General features: G+C 38.4%; 2 protein-coding genes across 3 annotated transcripts in view; one reads left to right on the forward strand and one right to left on the reverse strand.

Annotated features, from left to right (window-relative positions):
- ak5 (adenylate kinase 5) overlaps positions 1-17,250 on the forward strand; it is a 74,884-nt gene extending 57,634 nt beyond the window's left edge. The window contains exons 8-14 of the mRNA XM_057334751.1: positions 3,677-3,753; positions 7,701-7,743; positions 9,057-9,101; positions 11,770-11,933; positions 13,915-14,031; positions 15,203-15,397; positions 16,598-17,250. Coding sequence (XP_057190734.1) covers positions 3,677-3,753; positions 7,701-7,743; positions 9,057-9,101; positions 11,770-11,933; positions 13,915-14,031; positions 15,203-15,397; positions 16,598-16,663 — 707 coding nt within the window. The 3' untranslated portion in view covers positions 16,664-17,250. The remainder of the gene's footprint in view (positions 1-3,676; positions 3,754-7,700; positions 7,744-9,056; positions 9,102-11,769; positions 11,934-13,914; positions 14,032-15,202; positions 15,398-16,597) is intronic.
- A 1,092-nt stretch (positions 17,251-18,342) lies between these two features.
- Positions 18,343-26,111, reverse strand: part of zzz3 (zinc finger, ZZ-type containing 3) — a 31,037-nt gene continuing 23,268 nt past the window's right edge. For both annotated transcript variants that reach the window (XM_057334748.1, XM_057334749.1), the window contains exons 10-12: positions 25,187-25,321; positions 24,893-24,993; positions 18,343-19,868 (exon numbers count right to left, since the gene is read on the reverse strand). In XM_057334748.1, coding sequence (XP_057190731.1) covers positions 19,724-19,868; positions 24,893-24,993; positions 25,187-25,321 — 381 coding nt within the window. In that variant the 3' untranslated portion in view covers positions 18,343-19,723. The remainder of the gene's footprint in view (positions 19,869-24,892; positions 24,994-25,186; positions 25,322-26,111) is intronic.

A 26,111-nucleotide genomic window follows, 5' to 3' on the forward strand; every position in this document is an offset into this window, starting at 1 on the left:
AGACTTTTCGCCTTAGCTAGAACCTCCAGCATTCTCAGATTTATCACCTCTAAAGTTTCTAAGGAGAGAATGTATTAAAAATTTGTTGGGGATTAAGTCATAAGCCATTTAATGTGCCATTCCAACCATACCGGGTTGGCCAATCAGCATAGAAAGCTCCATGGTTACTTATGCACTTAAATTGTACAGCTTTCATTGTATCAACAAATAAAGAATGACATTAACCTTATTTCTGCGTATTTTCACTAGTAATATAGGCTTATATATTGGTGCACACTTTGTAAAGCTATTGAACTCTCATAAACTTTAAGAGGAGACAGATGTGAGGATTTAGTTTCTAGCTAAGGAGAATAATCTGAGCACAGTGTGAGATGTTACTGAGATCTCTTATGATAACTTTAGAGGGGATAAATGTGAGAATGTTTGAGTCTCTAGCTAAGGAGAAAAGTCTGAGTACAGTGTGAGACGGTATGGATATCTCTTATTAAACCTTAGAGGAGATACATGTGAGAGTGTTTGTCTCAGGAGACATGTGTGAGAAGCATGAGAGTCAAGCAAGTCTCTATTTGATGTTAATGTAACCTCATTTATGTCTTGCAAAAACCTTCGAGATGTTGAAAGTAGATTCTATGTCATTCCTCCACACCATTTCAATCAAGCACAATACATGCATTGACATATTTTAGTGATCGTGTCATAGTTTAGTGTTGTGTGTGCATGTGTGTCAGGATCTCGTGGCGGAAAAACCCAAGTGCAGGCAGGCAGTGAAGGGGTTAACACAGCAAGACTTTATTTGACTAATACAAAACAAAACAAACACCCTCAATGGGGAAAACGAAACTAAGAATACAAACAAAACAAACAAAACAAAAGACTTCCCACGTGGGGGCAAAACGTAAAACAAAAATAGCAAATCTAAACGAGGTACGACACAACGTCACAAAACAGGGAAAGGTAAACCAAATAAACAAAAAGGCAAGGAGATAACATGAAGCACAAGAACTTACAAAACTCAGGACGAGGACGAGGACGAGGTGCATAACACTCGGGCCATAACATTGAGCACAAGGAACAGGGTACACGAGAACAACCACATACAATGCACGAGAACAGGACAAAGAAACAAGAGGGTATTTAAAGGAAAGACAAACAAGGGATAACGAGCAAGGGCAGGTGAGGAACATAAGACACAAGTGGGAGACAATACAGGAAACGAGAGGGGCGGGGCCACAGACAAGACACTAGAAAACACATGGGAAGTAAAAAAATAAACATCTCATGGGTTCTCACATAAAACAAGGGATCCTGCCGTGATTCTGCTACAAGATCAAAAAAGACATGACCAGATGGGCAGAATCACGACAGTGTGTGCGTGAGTACAGACATTTGTTTTGTATTTAATTTCTTATCATTATCCTTATTAATCTTATTTTTATTATTCTTTACTATTTTCATATATTTAGTTTTTTATTAGTTATATATTATATCACATCAACATGGAAGCACAGCAGCACCTCGGGCAGCACGAGTTCAAATCTCAGCTAAAGGTACTTTCCTCTTCCCTTCCTGTCCCTCATCCTACGGTCATGTCCAATGAATGTGAAAAACAATATCATCAACATCATCATCATAAAAAACACAACAATAAACAGTTCTCCAGCTTTTATTCTTTTCATGACTTTCTCATGTCTCAGTTGTGTCTACTCTTATTTCTCCTAATGGATTTTAGGAGAAACATGGGAAGACAAAGCTGATACCTAAATTAGACAATAAAGAGATTTCCCAAGCTTCTTTCACCACAATCTCAGTTTTCACTCTCTAAAGGTCAGTTTATGGTTCTGCGTAGGACCTACGCAGAGCCGCGTACCCTGTGCGTACCCTACGCCGTAGCCTGAAACACATCTCTCCAAAAATGTAACAACGCGTCAACTCAACGCGGACCCTACGCGGACCGCAAGCGCTGTGATTGGTCGGTTTGGCAGCATCGTACTTCCTTCTACGCATTTCCGGCATCTTCTTCTCTGGTGTCTTCTTCCGGCAAGTTCAGAGTCCACAAAAGAACAACATGGTGAGCATCGACATCGACCAAGTTACTGAGCGTCTGATTGAAGAGGTTCGGAAATACACGCATCTGTATGACTCATCTTCGGCGGACTATAAAGACTGTCAGATGGCGGCTTCCATTGTCGTTTGCAAACACTAGCATACACACACACAAAACATCGGCGAGGAAGAGCAAACCCATGAAAACACAAAGAGCCAACTAGCGTTTCGGCGGTGTAATTGCAGTATGACGCATACTCTCAACGCAGAACCATAAATGTTCACGACGGCGTCATCTACGTACGTAGGCTACGTACGTAGGCTTACGGCGTAGGTCCTACGCAGAACCATAAACTGACCTTTAGACATCTCTCATTTGCATCTATTTTTGTTTCTCCTAAGGAATTTTAGGAGAAATATCTGATAAACTGCTGAAACCTAATCAAGAAACACAGGAGAATCACAACTATGTCTCCTGAGCTTAGAAAAAGCAACCGATGAGCAAAACAATTTCCTCTGGGAAGGCTCGATAAACAAAAGATTATTTCAAAATTTCTCTTTTTTAGGGAAGTGAATCATACCTAAAGTACGAGTATCGGGAAGCAGAGAGAGAGAGTTGGTAACCATCGTGGCTCTTAATGTGAAATGTTGCTGCTATGTTGTAGGGTCCACCAGATACTGGTGCTAAATTTACGATACTAGTACTACCGTATGCGGGGTGTTAACATGACAATTATTAATATTACAGTTATTGTCAATAGCGGTATATTGTGACAGCCCTACTCAGAAATAAAATCCCATGATTTATGTCAGTCTGAACACCTTGAAAGTGCTCTTATTACTGTAGGTTTTGGCAGGATTTGCACATGCGTATCACTGCATTTGTGTAAGCTGCATGTTATTGGGTGCTATAGGCTTTGGTAACAGAAAACAAACAAATAAATTGATTTGTTGGGATGAACTATTGCAGTTGGCCAAAGAGGCCAACGTAGTGCTGTTTTTGAAAAGCAATACACCACAAAAACCTTGTGTTACAGTGTTTAACTTTGTGTTTTGTCTAAGAATAAACGTTACTATAATCCATCACTTACATTTGTTTGACTGTTATTCAGACTGTTCTAAATTTACACCCATTTCTGATTGGTGTTATTCTAGTCTTATTAAATCAAACGAGGTTTTTTAAAGCATCCTTTTAATAGAATCGGTGATGAAACAACCATCTCAAGCATCAAAAACATCTATACATCTGGTTAAACCAATGCAGTAGTCCGTTCCGAGAGCTATTCTTCTCTCTGTGAAATGTCTACTTATGCCACATATGAATGACTAATGAACACACAGGAAACCTTTCTAACACGGAAATCATTGCCTGCGCTACAGAAAGAACTGCAGGGTTCCTCTTGCAATTATTGCTACTGAACAATAAAGAAATATTAGCGCACCACTGCACTTCATTTCAATTACAAGCAGTAGGTTTGAGGTAAATAAGTGTCTCTATTATTATACGAGGCTTCAGTGTAAAGACTGCATATAAAGATCCTTCTTTGTTCAGTATGACTCTACAACCTCTGTTTTACTGTTTACTGTTTTTCTTTCAATATGATTGTATCTTTTGCTTTCTCTCTCTCTGTAGGACCCAGTGAGCTTGACCTCAGTTTACTAGCAGACAGCAGTAGTCTGGCAGATGTACCTACCAAATACGATGAACAGGTACATTCTCCACTACTTGTATAAAAAATATATTTTATAAACTAATCTATAATAATGAACAACTGGTCAACAATTTAACAAATGATCTTAGAACTACAATAAAATAATTACATATATTATATACACAAAAATCTCATGTCTGGGGTTCCTACATAATTTGTACCATCCACCAATTTTTTATCGATGTCAGTCAAGCCCATCTTTTTTGCTCTTTCTTCTTCTTGGAGGCTAGTGTGGATTCTTAATCCAGTAATATGACAATGGTTTGATGTTATCGCGTTATTGTGACATCACAATAGCATTCAGAGCATCATTAGTATGTCAAACAGTGGCTCATCTGTCTCATCACTTTAAGTTATTATGAAGTTATTGGAATCTCAGATTAGCCTCATGCAGATGAAACTGCTGAATGGTTATTAGAAGCGGGCCGAACACTGAACACTGTGTTAAATGGAAATGGCTGCTGAGTGACAGGCCTGTATTAGAGTTTGGCCATATGCATGATCGTATCTCTTGCCGTAGCCCCTGTCTTAATGAAACTAGAGCCAAAGTCCTTGACATTTCTATCATTTTACGACCTTTGCTATTTTAGAAGTAAACTTTATTAGCCTGTTCTTAGCGTATTTCACAAAGTAATTATTGCATTAATGACTGGTACATGTTCACTGACCTTCTATGTGGAAAATATGATCAATGTTTCTGAATCATTGAGTGTGTACAGATGGGTCTATAATGAGACGCTCTATAGTTCTCTGCAGTAACCTTTCAGTATGCACACCTGTGGGTGGGGGCAGGCACGCAGATGGCATTAGGGATGGGGGGGACATGACCCGCTCAGCATAGTGACCCGATCCGTCCCCCTCATTGTCCCTACGAAAGGCGACAAGCATCGGTAAAACTGAGGATTAATCAAGGTTTCCGCTATGTACATTAGCCTAAGCATTGGCGGACAGGCCCACCGCTCCTTAATTATAGCTTGGTCCCCTCAGTTAAAACATCCCATCTGCCCCCCTTGGTGGGGGGGGGGGTAGGGGGTTGCGGGAGATCATTCAATATCTCATGTTAGTTCAGTCATTATTTTTAGATTACATGGCTTCAGTTAAAGGTCCAGTGTGTAATGTTTGAGAGGATCTATTGACAGAGATGCAATATAATGTACATCACTATGTCTTCAGAGGTGTATGAAGAACTCACATAATGATGTGTTTTGATTACCTTTGAATGAGCTATTTCTATCTACATACACCGCGGGTCCCCTTAAATGGAATTCTACAGCAATTCTACAGCCATGTGGTTTCTACAGTAGCCCTAAACGGACAAACTGCTGTACAGAGCGTGTTACGTAAATATGTTATCTCCTTCAGCAATGAAGTGAAAACGTGACATCTTAGTTCTGTATCAGCCACCATAGTGCTTCAAAAGAAAGGGGTGAGCGGTGGAGTGAGCCGTTGGTTGCAATTCACAACCTCGCCACTAGATGTCGATAAATTTCAATGACTGGTCCTTTAAGGAAATAGTTTACTCTGAAATAAAAATGCTGCCACAAACACCATCACAGTACTATAAATGTATTCATGTGACTTCCATGTCATCCATTTATACTGAATGTAAAGATTTTCTGGTTTAAAGTATATTCTGAGGAATATAACACTTCATATTAATCTTCAGCTTATTGAGGTCTAATTGTATTGAAGATAAATAGTGTACCTGTCATCGATTGTTTTCATTGTGTTTGTTCTCTTCCTCTAGCATCTTGATCCCTTCACTTGCTTTTCCATTCTCCCAGACTCTCTCTCACACACACGTAAACTCACTATCACACAGAGACATATTATCTTCTTACTCACAAAATTTGTTTTATCTGGCGATGTAATCCTGCAGCTGTACACAAAAGCAGACAACCAATTAGTCTCTCACCGTCGCTAGATCTCTGTGAAACCGAATTCTGTTTCCACCGAAAGACATTCATGCATTTTGCATTATATTTGTTTTATGTGACGGTCGCATGAGACATTCTGTGAGGTTCTTTAATGGAGGACGGTGTGAAAACTGTTTATCAGCGACTGGATGTAATACACACGCGGCAGGCCGGTCCACATTCACAGCGTGACCCTTTCATCTGCGTCCATCAGCTGTGCTGCTCACAGAAAACTCTCAGTGCCACTTCTCTAGATTTCAGAGCAGTCTTCATCTCAGTGTGGAGCTTGTTCTGTGGTTTCTTGACTCCGGTCACACCGGCTTTGTCCATCAGAAATGCTTCAGTCCAGATTTAAACCTTGCTATTTTTAGCAGTCTATTAAATTGAAAGGAACCAAAGCCGTTAGATATTTTACAGGAGGTTTATTTTAGGGATGTTTACATTGTATGTGTCAGTGTTTACTCCCAGAGGAAAAATTATTTTAAGACATATCGGAATTTTGTGGTATTCAATGGAGTATAGGAATACCATGAAAATACTATGGTTGGCTATATAAACAGGTGACGGAATGTTCTTTTTAAGGGGTTTATATTTAAGTAAAAACTGTTGCCTTTTTATAAATAAATAATTGTAATTAATAAGATGCAGAACAAGTGTGAGTGTTTCATCTATCTGAAGTGCCGTGCTGCATTATAAGACAGACTTGTCTGCTGAAATCATGCATCCAGCCCTTCCTGCAGCGCCCACGACTCCGCCATGCATAAAAACAAGGCAAACGACGCACAGCTAATGAATGAGAGGCAGTGATATTCGAGAGAGAGAGAGAGAGAGAGAGAGAGAACATGTGAAATGCAAAGAAAAACATCTGATCAGTGAGCGATTCATCAGAACATCATTCCTTACTGAGTGTTCTTGTTTTACAGGAAAAATAGCTAAACATGTAAAGAAAGGCAACAGACACAATTGTAACAGCACAACTGCACGTGTGATATTTGTATTTGGGTGTGTGCAGGCTATAGATGTAACCTAAATATTCACTTGTTGAGTTGGTACCGATTGAGTTAAGGTTGGGAGATTAAACCTCTAAATTGATAAAAAATGTATACCTTAAATGCACTGTAAGTCACTTTGGATATAACTGTCTGCCAAATGTATTAATTTAAATAGAATTTAAGATTGACGGTAATGAAATGTAAAATGTTATCCATATGATTGTGAATTTGGCTAGCAGTTGGTGTTCTGTGGGCTTTCAGTTCTGATCGTGTCTGTGCGCGTGTGGATTTGTTTCACTCTCTCTGTCATGACTCATCGGACCGGCTGTCCTGCCCACATCACAAGTTCATCAGAGGCACTCTGCACTCCTCCCCCTCACACACACACACACACACACACTTTTACATCTCATCTTCTCTCGCACGCACGCACGCACGCACACACACACACTTTTACATCTCATCTTCTCTCATGCTTAAAAAAATGTTTTTCTCTCAAACAACCCAGAAAGTGTCAATCTCTCCATTGTTTTTCTCATGTTTTTGTTCAAACACAAAAAGTACTAATCACAAGCTGTGGTTTACTTACCCAAACTTTTTATTACCATTTTATGCTTGAGTGTAAATTGCTTTAAGGAGCCAAGCTGATTGATGACTGTTAAGGGGTCAATTCAACCAAAAATAAATATTCTGTCATCATTTATTTACCCTCATGTGGTTCAAAACCTGTATATGACTCTGTGAAACAAAAATATTGTCTCAGTGGTTTTGTCCACATAATGGAAGTCAATGGGAGACAATGCTGCTTGGTTACTAACGTTCTTCAAAATATCTTCTTTTGTGTTCTGGGTAAACAATGAAATAATGTTAATTTTTGAGGAAACTCTAGAAAAGAACATATTCTGTTTTCTGTTAGATAAACGTGTTCAGATTATATAGTTCTTCTGTTTATGATGGTATGCAGTGTATCTGAGTGCGTCTGGTTGTACAAAGCTGTAATGTATTTGTACTTTCTTATGTATCTTTCTCTATCACAGACTGATGAAGAGGTTTCAGGATACGCAGAGGCAATTGCAGAAAGTGAGTGCAGTATCACTCTTACTATATTTTGTGTATATGTGTATTTCCCTTGTGTATGTGTATGTCCAAATTTGATGTTTTTCAGAAAAAAAACACTGAGCTTTTTCAATGATTTAATACTGTGTTGTTAAAGTTGACAAGCACTTTTTACAACTTTTTATTGGTTAGACAATTGCAAAACCCATTGACAAACATAAAAAGAGTGACTAATAATAATGTTTTATGGCAAAACAATAAAAATCTCAAAATATGGAGATACAAGGTTTCAGAAAGAACAGATTAACACAGGTCAAGTTCAAATACCTCAAATACTGCAAAGAAAACAAGTTCATATTCACCTTTAAGCAATACAACAGTAATATTTCTATATGTATTTAGGAAAAGTTAAAAAATATTAGGATAACACAGTTTTCATATGTCTTGTCTTTCACATTGCTATTGGATGACTTTATGTCTAGAAATACTGATTAAATGAAAATTTGGAGCGGTCTCTTAATTTGCTTTCTGTGGCTGTCTATAAGCTCATGCAAATGTATGAGTGTGACCTGTATGTAAACAGTGCCAGATGTTAGTCAACTAAAGTCGATTGTAAAAATTCTTTTTGTGAGTTCTGCCTTGATAATCAGGTTGGGGTTGCAATATTTAAAAGAAAACCAACATGGAATGTGTTATTATTGTGTGTTTCTTGCATTCCCACTTATCTCCTACCACTTGTGCAACTTTTGTATTGCACCTGAAATCTATTCCTAAAATCTTTGTTCCAAATCTGTATACATCTCTTTGTTCTGTTGAACACAGAGAAAGATATTTGGAAGAACGCTTATAACCAAACAGATCCCCCCCATTGAGTCCCATAGCAGGAAAAATTACTTTATTTTTTTTGTTCTGTTGAACACAAAAGAAGTTATTTTGAAGAATGTAGGATATCAAACAGTTCTGGGGTACTTTTGAATACCTTGTATTTTTTCCTACTATGGTAGTCAATGGGGGGCGAGATCGGTTTGGTTATAAGCATTCTTACAGATATCTTTCTCTGTGTTCATCAGAACAAAGAAATGTATACAGATTTGGAGCAACTCAATTGTGAGTAAATGATGACAGACTTTCCATTTTTGGGTGAACTATCCCTTCAAGACTAAAGTGTGTATTTTTCTGTGTTGTAACATGTTTTCCTCTATCTTAGCTTTGTAATGATTCAGTAGAAACCTTTGGTTTTACTTTTAGTACTCATGATATGGCAACATTTTTTTGGCGATTTTTACTTTCCAACTAATTTTAATGTCATAATCGCTCTTCTTCCAATATGCCACCAGGTTTTCCAGCGGAGACCAAGAAACCAAAGGTCATCTTTGTGATCGGTACGTTGAACACTACAGCAGCAGCAGTCGCACATTTTTCAAGCATTGTTCACACAGAAAGCCACATGCGTTTGTTTCTGCATTTCAACCTCAAAGAACGTACATCAGAGGTTATTCAAACATGACCAGACCTAATGATAAATACCAGACACACACACGCAGCACAATGAAGTGTGAAATTGGGGAAAGTTGAAAGCATCTCAGGTGTACTAATACGCTTCCTAATTGGAACTGGTGACAGTCGACATCTGAGCACCATTCATGTTTTTGATAAATGGAAGACAAGATGGTCTGAGTCTTTGTGTGAGGCGTTTCTCTCCTCATGTTGGTTCAAAAGCTTTACGTTACCCCACTGGGACGTAGTCAAGTTGAACTAAGAGCCAAGCTGAACATCTCTTTGTGGTGAAAGGCAGGCTCAAAGAAATCAATTTGGCGGCTCTTTGAATGGAACCTGATGGATATGGTTTGAGTTCATGGTGTTGGATCACCAGATTGGAAAGGTAATGAAGGGAACCGTACAGCATTTATGCACTCAGTATCACTGTGAATATGCTGTCATCAGTCTAATGGATAGACAGATGTGAGATTGATGGTGTGGATAAATGACGCTCTAAAAGTGCTCTCTAAACACCTAACCCAGACATTAAAGAGTTGGAGAGATATTTATTAGCTCTGTACCTGCGCGGTGGTACCTGTCAAAGAAAAAAATGGCTAACGATTAGAGCTAAGAGCCAGGCTCGGGGCTCCTCTGAGGGAAGTTTTTCTTGCAGTTAAACTTTAAGTTTAACCTTAGAATAGATATATTGAGAATAAGGCTTTGTACAATGATTGGCAGGCTAAAACTAGCCTTTATTGACAGATTTATAGATTCACAAGTTTATTAAAGTATATTAAAAGCTGCTGTCTGCCATGAAGCAAATGGTACAGGCTCAAAGCTTTTGAGGGGCGGTAGGAAAAGTTGAAGTTTGCCAGAAGAGTGTTTTCAGGAATGAAGTGATCTATATTTAGCCAGAGAATTGTTTGGCTCAGAGGTTGCTTTTCCACAGATCAGGAGATTTGAGGTGTGGTCCAGTCCTCAGGGAATTTATGCTGTGTTCTTGCTCCATGTTCCCTCAGTTATAAGTTTAAGTAAAATCCTTCAAACTCCAAGAAAGTCTCCCATTTGGTCTCCACAGGCTTTCTAGGAGAAACAGATATGTTAAAAGATTTGTGATTGTTCTTTCTCGTGGGTGGATGTACATATAAACCAATTCAAATACTCTGGTTGCTCATGGAAGTCTGCAACAGAACATTTCAGTCAGTATTTCCTAAATTTGAAGAAAACATTTCTGTCACTTTTCTTGTCCATTTTTTTGTGTATAGTTCATGAAACCACCCACTCACTGTTTGATACGTCAGTCAGTATGTTCTGTCAGAAATAAAACCAAGTAAATGTGAAGGAAAGTTTTCAAAACATATGTCTTCCTCCTGGAATTAACTCTGACTCAGTCTCTTGACTGGGTCTAAATTGAGAGAGTTTGTCTTATGCTGGGTGACGTGTCTCGCTCGTCCTAGTAGTTTATTTTTGCTATAGAATTCCAAAATTCATAATATGACAACATTACATTGACAAAAAAATGCATTTCTTGTGCAGTAAATGATTTATTCTCTTGGTCTGAGCCAACTGCTTTAATGTTTGAGGACCTTACTGTGTCTTGGAAAGGGCAACACGAACGCCTAATCATTCATGTGGCATTACTGAAATGTACTCTTAAAGGGACATGTTGTCCCAAAAGGAAAATTCTGTCTTCATTTACTCACCCTCAAGTTGTTCCAAATCTGTATAAATGTCTTTGTTCTGATGAACACAGAGAAAGATGTTTGGAAGAATGCTTGTAACCAAACAGTTCTTGGCCACCATTGACTACCATAGTGGGAACATTTTCTTTGTTCTGTTGAACACAAAAGAAGATATTTTGAAGAATGTAGGAAAGCTTGTAGGAAAGAAATAAGCTTGAGAAATAAACTTGAAGTAAAATAATACTTGAATAAAATTCATTCAAGACAAGTTCATTTATCTTACCCGGCTGGCAAATTTCCGAAGTGTAAACCTTACAAATTTTATGCTTATAATTGGAAAATGTATATACTGATACATTCTGTCATAGTTTTTTTGCTGCTAAAGTAAATTTAATGACTGAGTTTTTTTTAATTGATATTATCCCTCATTGTTTGTTCACAGGTTATTATCAATAACCCAGAAATAGGCATTGGAAATGATTCCTTAAAGATTTGAAATATTGTTGACACATCCCTGTAAGCGGTCAACCGGTAATAGTCAACATGTGCAAACTGTGGAAGACGCTTTAGCCTTTGGGAAGATTTGCTGTAGGCTGTATAGACAGATAAGGGTTGCTCTGAGATGTGTGAGGAATCTTAATGAAAGCCTATGGGAGTTAGGTCACACGGTGGGTTAGCAGGTACTCTAAGGTGTAGCTGCTAAGACATTTGCTGATAATCTCCCAAGACAGTCAATTACTGAAGCTCCGGCCCTTGTTCCCCAGTATCTAGAGCAATCCCTCCTTCCTAGCAGTATCTTTCATTTTTTTCTCTCGCTGTAGATCTGATTCTGCCGTTCTGCTCAACATTCATTGATGGTTGTTGCCGTGTGTGGGTGGTGTTTGTCTAGGTGGGCCCGGATCAGGAAAAGCTCTTCAGTCTGAGAAGATAGAGGAACGGTACAGTTTGAAACGCCTGTGTCCTGGAGACATCCTGTGCAGTGAGTTACAGTCCCACAGCGAGAGAGGACGGTTTCTCCGAGACCTCCTGGAGAGAGGAGAACAACTTCCAGAGGTGCATAATCACATTAATGTCCATTTGGGGGAAATTATCATCATTCATTTATGCTGCTGACAGACATTTTTTATGCATTCAGGGCTTGAACGATTCTAGAAATGAGCCTTAAGAGTGTCTAGACTGCCTTTCAAAAAGCACTGCTTATTTAGGACAATCAGTCAAAGAAAAATGTGTTAAAAGGATCCCTGGGTATAGAGCGATGTATGGCTTAATATATGAACAATGGCATTGACTTTATAATTGTGAAATAAAAAAACAGTGTAACTGTCACAGTATTCATAAACTTTGAAAAAATATTTTTACTTGGAGGCCGCCATTTTTTTTGCGTCAGAATCCGTGATGTCAAATGGTTGCGACCTAAACCTGTTCTCTTTCGCAACAGCGAAGCACACACGTTTTCCATATATAACAGTAAAATATGACACGTAAAACATAAGATCAGATATACAAACACACAGGGACAGCAGGTGGCGGTATGTCCTCTTGACACAAGCCAGCCTGCCAGCCATAAAAGAAGAACGCGTTCAGTATTAGACGTCTGTTCAAAGTGAGCGTGCATTAAATCATAGCTTTAAACTACCGCCTTTGAGACATTTAAGACTATTTAAGACATCAGCATCCACCATAATCATATACTTTATACATTATGAGAATATACTGATAAACACAATAATAATGCTTGCGGTTTGGTTATTTATTCTGTATTAGAGCACACGTGAATATTAGCCCCCGTCAGCTAATGATGGAGGGAGAGAAGACAATAACGTTAGGCTACTGATGTTGATAAATCAACATCAAAAAGTCAAAATCTGGATAAAATGCATTGTATAATGGCTAAAACATCGTGTATACAGTATAATAAATTCGAAATGATTTTGGTTATTAATATGCATGTTTGTGTTGTTTCTGACAAACAATATTAAAATGTAGGAAAATACACCAAATAGCGTCTTTATTTTCTTTCTTTCTTCTTTTAGCATTATATAAAAGGAGGAGCGACAACAGTAAAGGACGAGAGAGAACCAGGCCTGGACTTTACGTTATGTTTTATTATGTGTGACCGGCAGTCGACTGTGAGGGAGCTGCCGGCATTTTACTTTCGTTTTGTTGTTTGTTTATTTTATTAAAGTTTTGTTGTTCAACGTTCGCCAGTTCCCTCCTCCTTCTTCCTTGCTGTGAACATTGTTACACACACACATATATATATGTATATATATTATCCTACAGAACCTTATATTTACTGAAGAACTGATTAGTGTGTCGGTGTTTAGTTTGGCTGCCTAGCTGTGCGTGCAACCAGTTTACGTCATCGAAAAAGAATATGGCGGCCTCCGTAGGTTAAAATGAGTATTACATTTAGGGTTTTTTTAAGAACTGAAAATATTTGATGTGTTTCTAACGACAAATGCTAGTAGTGTAAGGCTATTACAACGCATTAAGCCATACATCTCTCTATACACCGGGTTCCCTTTAAAGAAGTTCAACTCTTTGATAGAATTAACTCAACATGGCTTTCATTGCTGTAGTGCTTAATGTTTGAGGTCAGTTCACCACTGTGCCATATGCGATCTGTTCAAGGATTTTTCTCTGCACAGGAAAACATGAAATATTTTACCATCAGATATTTTTAAACACTGTTAATGAAGCAGACGTTTGACCGTCTTTGAAAAGATGTTCAGATACGGTCAGCTGACTTGTTTTTCATCTATACTCACTAGTCACTTAGAGGATCGAATCTTGTTGTGTTGTATTCGTTGATCCGAGTCCTCTGAGAGTTAGCATGTGGCTTAGAGAGAGATACAGACATAATCAGATGATTTATGTTACAGTGGTGTTTCCTAGCAACATGACTGTCATTAACATTTGCCGTGAACTACTTTTAGTTTTCCCAGACTTCTCACTTTCAATCCGTTGAGTATCTTTTACTGTCCAAGTATCTGTTAGTCTTATGAACATTTCACGTTTGTGTCTTTTAAAGGAGACCGTGCTGGATCTGTTGTGTGAGTCCATGGTGTCAACCGTACGTCAAGGGAAGGGTTTCCTGGTCACTGGCTTTCCAAAGAACCTAAAGCAGGCGCAGGCGTATGAAGCCAAGGTCTGTGGTCTTCGGGAAAGATACTAAAACTGTACCTTTACATTTCAGCAAAGAGTTGCTTCATAATGGTGGACACAAAAAATCTCCTTGTCTTATAGGGACAGTTCACCCCAAAATAAAAATCTCTCTTTCTTCTGTTAACAAACTCAAAAGAAGATATTTTGAGAAATGTTTTAGTGTTTTTTTTGTCCATACAGTGGAAGTCAATGGGGTTCAGTGTTGTTTGGTTACCAATGCTCTTTACAAATTAAAGTCATACAGGTTTGTAATGCTCCTGTGATTTTCTTTCTTCCATGCAGAACAAAGTCAGGCTAGGCTATATATATAGCGATTCATGCTAATTATACATGTCTAAATTGATTCTGTGTTTTATGCACAGCTCTTCCGTGAACTTCGGCTCTTTGATCAGTATGAAGTAACGTTACTGCTCAATCTAAAATCACTACGAGATTGAGTCGTTTATAACGTGCATTTATAAAAAGCAACACTCGTCAAACCTCATCACTATAAATATACTTTATTATCATGAAAATACCCGAAAAGGTTTGAAGAACAGCGATAGAATATGACCATTGGCATTTCCTGGAACTAATCGTTCTTCTGTTTCCCATTTTCGGGGTTTCTGCTCAAGGGCGCTCTCTGGCTTTCTGATGTGGCGGCATTTAACCGTAATTCATTGAGAAACAGAGCATAAGAATCGCACGATATATCGACAGCCCGAGAACAATTTTTTAAAGGATACATATGCAAATATAGCTGCAAGCAGCAATTACGGGGTCAAGCCCAACAAGGGCACAAAGGGAAATACACGTGGTCATGTCTGATCATGAGTTAATGAAAATCAGACTTAAAATCATAGTTAAAAGTACTAGAAACACAAGGAAATTGCTTATAACTTTTGACCACTAGGTGTGCTGTTGTTAAAGTAATATGAGGTGAAAAAGATGTTGTACTGATGTTGTATAAAAAGTTTCGTTTGAATATGTCAAAGTATTGCAAAGATACAGCAAATTGACCCTTTGGCATGCTCATCTTCACATTCATTGTTAGATCAATCAAAAAGCTTGGAATAACTTTTTGTCAGGAGTGTCTGTAGATGCTAAGAGGATACAAGAGTAACTTAATTTCAGTAAGTTGCTGCAGGTATTACAGGTGCATATGTGTGTTACAGATGGGACTGCCCGACATAGTGCTGTTGTTGGAATGTTCTGCAGACATCATGAGCAGACGGCTGCAGCAGAGGGCCTGCTGCAGTCTGCACACTAAAGAAGCTCGTGACAGAGACACTCGCCGCAGGGTGGACGGATTCTGCAGTCTGGTCAATCCAATGGTCAATCACTACGAACACACACAAATCCTACACAAGGTGGGTGTGAAGATGGCTGGATTCAGCTGGCTCAGAGACCAATACATGAATCAAATTTGGGAAATGAGTGGAGCATTTTGAATGGTTTTGAAAGTTTTCATTACTACATGGCCACACATAAACATCCCCATTGGAAATTATTGAATATTTAGGACCAACCGCCTGATCTTAAGCTGGGTTTAATAAATCAAAGCACATTTATATTAGCCTGATTTGGTTTTGTCATGTCAGGACGTTTAAATTCTGTGAAATCAATGAAAATGGATTAAGGAGCTAACCAGCTGGAGTGAATCCGATTTGTATTTGAAAGATCCTCTGATCTCTATGAAAGGGAAAGAGTCTTTTAAGTCAAAGTAGATGAAGATAAAGCCAAAAGCAAGCAGGATCAATCTCAACATATACCAGCTATGAAACACTGACATAAAAAGGGATTTAGTCATTGTTTTGCTGTGTGAGGTCATGCCAGAAAATTTTAAAACTATTCACAAAAGAGAGGGGATAGTTCACCCAAAAAAATAAATCCTGTCTTCATTTATTCACCGTCATGCGTTCAGAAACAAAAGATATTTTTGAGAAATGGTGGTTTTGTTTCCATACAAATGGTAAATGTTGTTTAGTTATCAGCGTTCTTTAAATGTACCTTATGTATTCTGCAGAAGAAAGTCATAGGGGTTTAACATGACATGAGGATGAATAAATGAGAGAATTTTCATTTTGGGGTGAACTTTTCCTTTAGTCATGAATATTGCTCAAAAGATGTGGGAAGTCTGTTTGGTGTATGCGTGGGAGTGTGATTCAACGGAAAAACTTGTGATGTTCCCGCGAAGGCAGCTATTTCTTACATTTTTTTTTTTGTATCTGTAGCAAAGCAAGATTCACGTTCATTTGTCATGTTAAAATGTTTATTGGACGTTTCCTTTTAGCCGAATGCTCTTTATGAAAAGCATTTCATTCAAACAAAATGGATTTGATGTACTAACGTATCTGATCCAGTGATGGTGATAATACAAATACAAAGGCAGACACGGTTTATTTTGGTTTCTGCTCCACTGTTTTCCTATACGTTGTCGTCGTCTCCTCTTGATGCATTCAGAGCATCTTCATGTTTGTAGGGTTGTGTTTATTAATACTATATGACAGGTCTCCAGTGAGATAATGGCCTAGTTCTCAGATTTTTCACAGCCGTGTGTATGTGTGTAGATTGATGCTGAGCGGCCCCCGGAGGACGTCTTTGAGCAGATCTGTCTGGTCTTGGATTCCTGCTAGACACCTTGGAATCACACTGCCCTCCTGAGGACACAACCCTCAAATACAGCTCTACTGCACACTGACTCACATTCAACATTTACACGCTTTCCTGTTTGCTCACATGCACACTTACAAACTTCAGAAAACTAACAGCCAGCGATCAGTTTAACATCTCACGCCAACCACATTCACTGTATATACCACCAGAATATGAAATTTACCAGTGGTGTACCAGTGTTTATCTCTTGGTATTGAACGGTTATGCTATACGCTTTTACATACAGTGGTTCAGTGGTATAAACATAAGTTTGCAGCAAAGTTTCTGTGTCTTTGGATCATGTCACTCAAACATTTTAACCTTGAGAACAGGAATCTGCACAAGGACAGGCTGATGGATTTAATTTCATGCTTTATATTGTGCCAAGCATGCTGGAATAGTAATTTATTGCCATTGTATAGTTAATTGAAAGCAGAAATGAATGAGCTGAAGGGGAAAGAGTTTGAATTCTAGGCCGTGGGCATAATGAATTAATTTCACAATGAGGTCTGATAAGTGTATTCCTTCTTTCTTTATCAAGCAGAGTGAAATAAAAGCATTTCCTATGTTTAAGTGTTTCAGTGTTTTTTAGACCGCTGAGCTGAGCTGAAAGAAATGTTTTGTTGAGATTCATGATGGGTGGGTTTTAGCTGCTTACAGAGATTTGAGACACCAAAGACATAACCATTTATTTCATGTATTAGGGCAATTTATGTGTGGTAAGGTAATCCCCCCAAAAACAAATTTCATGATTTACTTTGTTAAAGCTTTGAACACACAAAGTGTAATTTTATAATACGGTAGTCAACATTTGAAGTGGATCAAAAAGGTTCATCAAAGCACAATACCTGTTCTTGTCTAGGACAACTTTGATCAACTTTTTTTTGATCCACTTCAAATGTTGACTACTGTACTTCAAATCAGATTTTTGAACCACCAGGAAGCTAATGGGCTAAAATGTATACATAAATAGTTTTGAGCAATTCCATGTAAATGTCAACCTTGATGAAAAAGGTTTTTACCCAAAGGTTTTCACCATACCGCTAAGTCAAATGTCAGTATTTGGTGGTTAAAATAAAATACCCATGTGAATTTTTGTGTGTTTTTAAAGCATAGTTTTCTATAGTCAGGTGAATTATCACATCCATAACCATATTCCTCATAAATGGACACTTGAAAATGAATATATAGTAACTATTTTATGTTCAATAAAGAGGCATCCTTTTTGTTACCCATTTGTTGGGTATTATTGTTTCTGGTTTGTACATTTTAATTTTGTCTCTCAAATAAATGCGTCCTTTTTTGTCACATCCATAACGCATGAATTTTTCCCTCTTTTAAAATAAAAAAACTTATCAGTCTGGATAGATATTTTTCATCAGGGGTTTAGTAAAATAAAGATGGGTCAATATATTGGCAAAAATAAAACATTCTCAGAGGATTTAGAAATGTTACGTCCATAATGTATTTGGTGGTCCTTTGCATGTTATGGTCATATATCTTATTACAGCCATTCTCCAACAAGGTACCACCCTCTGGTGGCTGCAAGGTAACATCAAGCAAATGAATGCCTATCAAACTTTAAAATGAAACCCAAGCCAATAAAATCGAGTTAAATAGTCCTTAGCAGGAAGGTCAATCATAATACCAGAGTCATGTGGTGTAGAAAGACTTTTCACATACTTTTATTTCCACAGTTCTCCTCTAACATTTTTTACGTTATTTAAGAACAGACTGTTATACACATACTGAAGCAGGTCAAGGTAGGGGAGGTGAACATAACCGAACACAATACAAAATGGTCTACTCAAAGCACAACAAAATTTATGTGTATAAAATAACGTGAGAGCACCATGTGCGGCACCCTCCACCAACTTGATTTCTTCTGTTATGTCCTTTTTTAAATAGATTAATAAAAATACAATCTTTTCATGGACCGTGAGGAAAATTAGAGGGATCTAAAGGCGTGACGATGGTCGGGCAGTTTTTCCACAGAGGGGCGACTGTGCCACCAGTTCTTTATTTTCTTCTTCTAAAACAAGTGGCCGAGTTTGAATCAACTGGACAGGAAAAAAATGGCACACGGCAACTACCACTGGCTACTTTTCACCATATATTTGTATACTCCACATGGTCAACGACAGTACATATTGAGAAAAAAGAAAACTCTCTACAACAGTAGAGAGCGCAATAATGCCTTCCAAATCTCAGCTGGTCTTCTCCGTGCTGTAGTGCTTTTAGGTTTGGGAACCTATTGGGTTAAGAGGAGTGGGGTTTTATTCAGCGTTTAAAAAAACCAAGAAGTGAACAGAAATAAAGTGACAACATTATGTAACGGTTGTAAGAGGAAACGAAGAGCAGCTTCTAGTGAAATTGGTAGCCCATGGCAAGAGACACGTACGGGGTCAGTCAGCTGGGATTGTTGTCCCCCCAGACATCTGAATTGTGAGTGAACCTCGCAATTTTTTAAAAACCTGGTATGAATCAAAGACAACAGTCTCAGCACCAAGTTCCTTTCCTTCTACTTCCAACTCACGAAAAGAGAGCTCACACACAAAGCTTCACTTATAAATATTTCAACTACAGACGACACTTTGCACTTTAACGCAACCCCCACCCCTCCCACCGACGAATCCGCCCCTGTCAAAGTTTGACGGCTCGTTCAGCCGCTCGTCTGAGTGATCTGACATCTGTCGCTCAAACAGCGGAAACAAAGGGTGAAGTCGGGTTGCCTTGTAAATGTCCTGGGATTGGGAATGTCGGTGTGCCTTTTCTTTCCTCTTTTCTTTGACATTGTGTTACTTGAGGAGACCCGGTAAGGTTTGACAACAGCGGCAGGGTGCTGCCCCCTCCCTCCCACAAACCCCCCCATCAACCCATCCCCCCTCCTGCAGTGGGTCGGAGGTGGTGAGGTGCGGCCCATCTGCGGTACCCTCCTGCCCAGACTTAAGCATTGCTTTGACTTGGATGATGGAGCCATGCACAGAATGCCCTGGGAACTGCGGCCCAGCCTTGGATTTTAGCGCCGGAGCTCGTCCCTGTCATCTGTTGGCAGGGAAGTAGTTGGGGTCCAGGTAGTTGTAGCCTGTATTCTGCGGTAAACAGTAGTCCTTGTCCAGAAACGTTTCGACCTGGTAGACCGGCTCCAGCCTGTGTGTGGGCTTGTGGGTCTCAGTTTTAAACGGACTGACGGGGCAAACAAAAAGTGCATTGTTATTAAAACATACTATTTCAGATGAGACAAAACCTCAGTTGGTAGAGCACTTGTGCTAACAATGCAATGTCGTGAGTTCGATCCCAGGGAACACACATACTAATTAAAGACATGTATAGACTAAATGCACTGTAAGTCGCTTTGGATAAAAGCGTCTGCCAAATGCATAAATGTAAATGTGAACAATAGATTTAAAAGAATCCATCATTACACAAAAGAAGACCTTTTTTTAGTAAACGTTTTAAATTCCTGAGTCCTCATAAATGCATTTTCTCCAGAATTACAACTGCAGGAAAAATGCACAGATCCTTCTCGCACACCCACAGAAAACAAGACCTGCACTGATTGACAGTTCACCGTTTAAGGCGGCTATGTGAGTCACCTCTTACACCACGTCATTAGAAAATCCATTTTAGGGCAGACAAAACAATCTTTTTATGTGGCATCTTTATAAAGGAATTTGAGTCACCTAAAAATATTTAATAAAATAGGTTGACGCTTTGTGCAAATATCTTATTCTAATGTAAAATAAGATGGCATTAACAAATTGCACCCCTTGAGTAGTTTACTCTTAATTTTATTGTTTGCACACAAAAAGTAAAGAATACTGTGGCCTCAAGAGACTTCCATACACAGCCACTAGATGGCGCATCTATGTCATTCATACAGCGTTTGTCCGCATTAGGGCCTGATCAGACAGAATGCGACTTTTGCTGTGAGAAGCGCCTCTTTTGAATTGTTTTCAGTTGGCAGGGAGCGTTTTGCGGGCTGCTTATGCGCGCCGGGCGCCTCGCGTTTCTGCCGCCTGCTGCTCCTCGCGTTTTAGGCGGAGCGCTCTGAGCGCCCGAAGTTGAAAAAAGTCAACTCTGAGCAGAAAAGCGCTTGATGTCATGTGCGCTTTTTTCCATTGTCCAATCGGATGAGTGGAGAGGTGGGGCTTCCCTTGTCGCAATGCTCGGAACGCCTGGAGACATGGAGGAGAAACTTGTTGTGGCTGTTTCGGGTTACCTAGCAACATACAAAAAACGCTGCGCGCTGCTCTTTTCAAAGAGTCACCAAAAGAGCAGCGCGGCACGCCTCGCGTTTTCGAACATGAAAAGCGCGTTCTGTGTAATCGTACCCTTAATCCGCATGTAATAAAGGTTTATGCAAAGGATGCATGTTGCGGTTTTAGTTAATTGAAATGTATGCATTAAGTAAAGACTTCAACGCGTTTGTATATAGACAGTGACTAGATCGGCCATTTGTATAGTTTCAAGCCATTAAATCGCGGAATGACCTATTTTAGTCTCTGTATATAGATAATGTTTAAGCATATCATATACTGTAGACGTCTCAATTTCCAGACTCGGGATTTTCTGTATACGTAACAAAACGCTGTTCAGTTACCACCAGTAGCGTAGCCAGAAAAGAGACTCTGGGTGTGCATTTGAAAAACTGGGTGTGCCACATTTATTAACAGACTAAAGTGCAAAAAACCCAACTCTGCATATAACGTTACAGAAAACTAAACTCGCCACATATACATAAAACTATAGCCTATACATTTTATATTTATATAAATTATCAAATATAATTATTCATTACATTCAACAACAACAACAACGCCATAACACATAAACAGTACCGTTAATAATGCCTCAAAGGGGGAGACGGCGTGGCCTGACCTCTCGTAAGTAAACAACAATAGCGCGTGTATATATTTTTATTAAAACCCTTTCACACGTGATACGTAAGTTTAAAATTTTCAGAATGACTCCCTGGCGTGAGTTTTTTTCAAGGCAACCGTTAGAACATATCACTTTAATATTTCCATGGCGACGCAGGACTAGTTAGCATGTGACAGACACACCGCAGAACGAAAGCAGCTGTATGACTGATGTATTGCTTTTACGTATTTTTTCTTTTTTATTCAAAATATTCACAAATTTGTTAACTATGATATGAAATATCTGATATTCTGATTGTCAAATATGTGTATATGAATGTGTTTCATTGTTTAAACACTTTTATAATGATCGCGTTAGTTGAGCTAACAGTTATAAGCGGGCGCTGTCATGTTTGTTTGTGCCGCATTTACAGCACGTGAATTTAAATGTATGAAGCCTAAAATAAACATTATGTGATTGAAAGCACTGCATAGTTGTGATATGTGAGAGGATTGAGTAAGTCTGTCTCTGGCTCAGTGCCAGCCAAAGCGCCGAATGTTCTAATCACACCGGTGTGATCGTATACGCTCCAAAGTGTTAACTGTAGACTTTTAAAAAATCTGCATTTATTTTTAGGTGTGCCAGCTGCCACTTTGGGTGGCTACACCACTGGTTCCCACGCGCTTTTTTGGCCGCATTTACACTGCAGTTCTTGATGCTCAATTCCGTTTTTGTGACTATATCCGATTTTTTTGATGACCCGTTTACATCTTTTAAAAGTGACACATATCCGATATCTGCATTTACACTGCACATGGCGAAACAACCCGAGGTAGACGTACTGATCAACAGTGTTGGGTGTAACTAGTTACTAAGTAATTAGTTACTGTAATTTAATTACTTTTCCCATGAAAAAGTAAAGTAAGGGATTACTCTTATTTTTTCTGTAATTTAATTACAGTTACTTTTGATGTAATTAAACTAAATACTTTGTGTAATATATGTATGTGCAATAGTGGAATTGACATCAAAATTCAAAGTCTAACTTTAAAATCTGTGCTTTAATGTATTATTCTCACATTTGTAATACTTTGGTCAGTTAATAAGAGAACTTTATGTAGTTTAATATTATTTATTTAAATGAATTAAAAGAGCCGTTTCATGTCAATCCTTGAATCACTTAACTAATCAAGGTTGATACAGGATATAGAAAGTAATTAGTAATAAGTAAATAAATACTTTTTGGAGAGAGTAATTTGTACAGTAATCTAATTACACTATTGAATATGTAATTAGTAACTAGTAATTAATTACTTTTTGAGAGTAACTTACCCACCGCCGCTTATTTAATTGCCTTTTCATACAGAATCATACATACATCTCGGAAAATGAATGCATAATGTGTCCCAGGATGTGTCCCCCAGTGCGCCTTCACACATAAAGACACGTGATAATGTATAATGTAATGTGTAATGTAATGTAATGTAATGTCATGTGCAGATTTTTTATATCGTGAATGTATTTATAAAGCACATATTCAACATGACCATATTCTACTTCCCTAATCCTACCTAATACCTAAACTTAACAACTACCTTACTAACTATTAATAAGCAACAAATTAAGAGTTTACTGAGGCAAAGGTCATAGTTAAAATGGTTTATTAATACCGATAATTGGACCTTAAAATAAAGTGTGACCTATTGTTGTTTTTTATTTTACTTGAATACCTTTTACTGATATATTTATTGGTAAATGCAGAGCAATGACAATAAGAACAAAAAGAATGAAAGGTTATGAGAGAAGGATTAAGCTCAGCCAGTTTACGAAGATAAATATGAACTGTCAAATGAAAATAAAAGCAAATTGTTCAGGCATGGCGCCTTCAGTGCATTTTTACAGAGCCTCAATACAAATTATAACGGAATGCAGTGGAGTCTTAAAGTAAAAATGAGCTGGTATTTTTGCAACTGCAATATAAAAGGCACAGGATATTACAGAAATGCATTTTTCATTTATATGACGTACAAAAAAATGTGAGCTCAAAAATGACTTAATCGTTAAAGTTTTTTTAAAGACCGAGAAAGTTTTTTATCATTTAGATTTTTTGAACAAGCTCATGCAGACCGAACGAAAAACCGCTTAATAAAAGACAATACATAGACACTTAGGTTGGTGTATGATCATAATGTTTATGTTCAAGTGAAGCCTGTTAAAAGTAAAGCAGGTGTCTGCAGAGAAACTCACGCTTCTCCATTGCGTGGAACAGTTAATTGTTTTAAAGGTTATTGAGGGATCGAGCTTATTACATTTGACATTTTTATGCATTTGGCAGATGCTTTAAAAGCGACTTACATTGCATTATACTACACATTTGTATCCGAGTATGCAATCCCTGGGATCGTACCCATGACCTTGGCGCTGCTAACGCCATGCTCTAACCACTGAGCTACAGGAAAGCAAATTAAAGCAATTTGTATTTTTGTGTTGATAATTTTTGATATTGTGATGAATTTTAATTTTGATTAATTTCAAACTTTCAAACTGCATTTAAGCAGACAACGCTATTCTCTCGTCTTGAGATTCAGTTTGAAGATTAGGACGTACATGCATTCATGCATGATTTTGCTAAATAGAGCCTACCAATAGTTTTTTTTAGTTTTCGAATAATTGACAAACTTGCTTAACTCTTGTTTCCTGGCAATTGTATGACAATTTTCCGGGATCATCGCTCTGTTTGAAAGGAATTAATGATGTACAACTCGACGAAATTGCACGTATCTGATTCATATCAGATGTATTTCCACATACGATTGAGGCCTGAAACCGATCTGTAAATATCGGAATCCCTGCGCTTTTTTCCTGCTTACACGGTCATGGGTCATATCCGATCTGTGCCACATTGGAGGAGAAATCGGAATTGGGTCACTTGATACAAATGTGGCGTTTGAGTACCAAAACAGCTGTGTTTGGCGTCTATTTTCGCAGACTCTCCGGATATATAAAGATAACTCGCTTCTGAATGAAGCGGTCGCTCTGCATTTACAACAAGCATGTACATGATGTAGAGAGCGTAGAAAGGATCCTGTTGGCCGGCTGTATGATGACTACGCGCATATCCCCAAACCCCCACCGCCCAATCCCGTCACGAATTAAAATAAATCGAATTTTTGCAATTTACGCGGGTGATCCCAGCGAGCTCAAAATATGGAAATCCGTATTTATACGGAAAAATCAAATCCCTGATTAACGGAAGTGTTTGAATTTATATGAATTAATTGTGAGGTCCTAAAAAATCCTGCCCCAACTGTTAATAATGTAATAAAGCTGAAGAGGTGCGGACTCACCAGTCTGAGCAGGTACTGCAGAAGTCCACAGCGTTGTCCTGCAGGCAGTCCTGGCAGTGCCACCGCACACCCTGGATGGGCTCCATGCCACACATGTCACACTGAGTGAGAATGACATGTAAACATTAACGAAACAAAACAAAAAAAGGCCTGGCCTTCACCAAGACACCTTACACAACACCAAAATCTAAAAACGTAAAGGTTCCACACTCCGTGAACACTCCGAAAACAAACCGTATTTAAAAGCATCACAGGTCAATGGTTCTGTGCACATGCAGGTCTAAGTGTGTGTACCTTATAGCCGATGTGTTGTGTGAGAGCGCTCTCAGCCTGGATCTCTTGTAGTTTCTGTTTCTTCAGTTTCTTCAGTTCCAGAAGCTCCTTGTACTCTGGCAGATGTCTCAGCTCCACAGGAACCCCGTCCTCATCCTGAGATATCACAGCAGAGTCAACACTATACAGCGCTCTTCACCAAAACAGATTTACTTCTTTTCAGCCATCACTAATACAATTTTATCTTTATCTGCAGCAACAACGCTTATTCACAGCAAAATAAACTTTCAGCATTTTAAAGTATTGCAGGTTGTTCAGGAATACAGTAATGAGAAAATCTCACTTCTAATTCAAACTCCCTATATAAATAAAAGCTGCAGTTAAATGTTAAAAAATGCTAGGGCTGTCAAACAATTAATTGCGATAAATCACATCCAGAATAAAAGTGTGTTTACATAATATATGTCTGTGTACTGTGCATATTCATTTCGTATTTATAAAAACACACACATACATGCATACATTAAGAAATATATTAAATATAAAAATTAATAAACATTTATATAATTTAAATTATTGGTAAATATTAAAAATACATGTAAATATTTCCCAAATATGTATACATGTTTGCGTATGTGTTACATACAAAATTAATATGTACAGTAAACAGACATAAACACAAGCTTTTATTCTGTATGCGATTAATCGTTTGACAGCCATAAAAAAATGGCAAACTATTAATTTGTTTCAATAGAGGGTATGGACGCGTTGTCACTTTACCACATGAACACCAAGTGAGCACCCCAGAGCGCACCCCCGAGGGTGGCAAAACACTCAGCAAAATGAAATAATTGGGGAAAAAATTAAATGGAATTCTTCTTGTTGTTGTTGCGTTATCCCTCATCTTGCAAGCCCTATCTCTCTGGCCCCTCATTTGGGATGCTTT

This window comes from Triplophysa rosa, linkage group LG5 (genome assembly GCF_024868665.1).
Source record: "Triplophysa rosa linkage group LG5, Trosa_1v2, whole genome shotgun sequence".
Taxonomy (NCBI): domain Eukaryota; kingdom Metazoa; phylum Chordata; class Actinopteri; order Cypriniformes; family Nemacheilidae; genus Triplophysa; species Triplophysa rosa.